The 1,524-nt window shown below is 33.0% G+C and overlaps 1 protein-coding gene across 1 annotated transcript; it reads left to right on the top strand.

Moving 5' to 3' along the window:
- The first annotated feature begins 424 nt into the window (after window positions 1-424).
- On the top strand, window positions 425-1,321 carry LOC146898876 (albumin-1-like). Its single transcript, XM_085732614.1, has 2 exons — window positions 425-538; window positions 730-1,321. Exons 1-2 carry the CDS (start codon window positions 490-492, stop codon window positions 1,113-1,115), a joined length of 435 nt encoding a protein of 144 aa, XP_085588740.1. The 5' UTR covers window positions 425-489; the 3' UTR covers window positions 1,116-1,321.
- The last annotated feature ends 203 nt before the right edge of the window (window positions 1,322-1,524 follow it).

The raw sequence follows: 1,524 nt of genomic DNA, 5'->3' as shown, positions 1-1,524 counted from the left end.
AATCAATAGCTTGATATCCGAAAATCACCGCCACAAAAGTTTAGAGAAACTTTAGGACCATTGGAAATGTTGATTTTTTGGTTGAACTTTCTTCAAAGTCTTGATGTTTCAAAATAAAAGGAAAGAATTTATTTATTGTTACACCTAATCTAAAATAAATAAATAAATATTCCCCTAAAAAAATAAAAATTTATTCTTAACCATCAAGCCAGCTCATTTATTATATGTGGAATGGAATTTTTATTATTTTTTTAACCAAGGATTGAATATTTTTCAGAATAAGGATTGAATATTTTTATTTACCTTCACTCAACCCGTGATCCTTACTTTCCAATTTAATACAATTATTTTTGTCTTGTATTAAGCCTTTTGTCGCTATTATCGCGATATCTCTATATATTTTTGCATCCAAGAATGAACTAATGCAATTCAAAGCTAATCTTAATTCGTAACAAACAATTCTTGCTAGTTCTTTCTCTCGATCAAACAATGGCTTCTGTGAAGCTTGCTTCGACTGTCGTGTTTCTCGCCACAATCTGTGTGTATTTTATCTCTTTTTTTATATCTTAGAAACTCATGAGAAATTAATGTGAATCAACTCCAAAATATTGGCCTAGTATTTCAATTACAAAATTATTAAGTACCGATCAACTGTCATACCATATGTTGCATTGATGTATGTGGTTGTATTTGTTCGAACTTCAACTGACTTTCAAGTTTCATTTGCAGTAATGTTCCCCATGACGAAGATAGAAGCATGTGAGAACTTTTGGTGTACAATATTTAATGGATATCATTGTAGCAGGGGTTGTGGTTGTATAGCAGCGGCAGGATTGGCTGGGTTTTGCCGACCACAGTTAACTATTACGAAGGCAGTCGAGGAACATCCCAACTTATGTCAATCTCATGACGACTGCATCAAGAAGGGAACTGGGAGTTTATGTGCTTATTATCCTAATTCTGAGCTCCAACATGGCTGGTGTTTTACCTCTAACGTTGAAGCAGAACAGTACTTCGAGGTTCTCTCCAACCTTGCAATAAACAAATTCCTCAAGAATATCTTTTACTCCAATGGAAAAGGATTCTTGAAGATGCCTGTGGAGATTGCCACTTAATCCTGATATGTTCAAGAAACAAAATATCCCATGCGTTATATTATGCAGCTACATACTACTTTTAATAAACGATATCTTTCTTTCCAACTAACCAGTTGGCTTTTAGATATCATTCATGAATTTCAATAAATGTAGCATGCGCATGGGTGTATCACTGTAATATATGTCATCGCTTTAATATAAATAAATTAATGTTATGATTCTCATTTCTCTTTTTACGATTCAATTTTATACGTTGTGAAACAATGATTGAAGGGAATATTTGCTTTACATACAAACAGAGAGGTCACGGATTGAGAAAACATAAAGAATTGTATATACAATATTTTGAAACGAGTACGTAGATTACAAATACACACCCAAGTGATTGGGCTCAAATGATTAATGTGCTCTCCCTAAGTCGAATTAT

Source organism: Medicago sativa, chromosome 8 (genome assembly GCF_051527215.1).
Source record: "Medicago sativa cultivar Bolivia chromosome 8, Bolivia_mono, whole genome shotgun sequence".
NCBI lineage: Eukaryota > Viridiplantae > Streptophyta > Magnoliopsida > Fabales > Fabaceae > Medicago > Medicago sativa.
The sequence above is the reverse complement of the archived record's forward strand: the minus strand, read 5'-3'. Positions and strand labels throughout refer to the sequence as shown.

What these genes read in the sequence shown, in the direction of transcription:
- LOC146898876 (XM_085732614.1), top strand. Translation starts at nt 490, where the DNA reads ATGGCTTCTGTGAAGCTTGCTTCGACTGTCGTGTTTCTCGCCACAATC. An exon ending in CGTGTTTCTCGCCACAATCT is followed by an intron (nt 539 to 729) that starts GTGTGTATTTTA and finishes TTTCATTTGCAG; the next exon opens with TAATGTTCCCCATGACGAAG.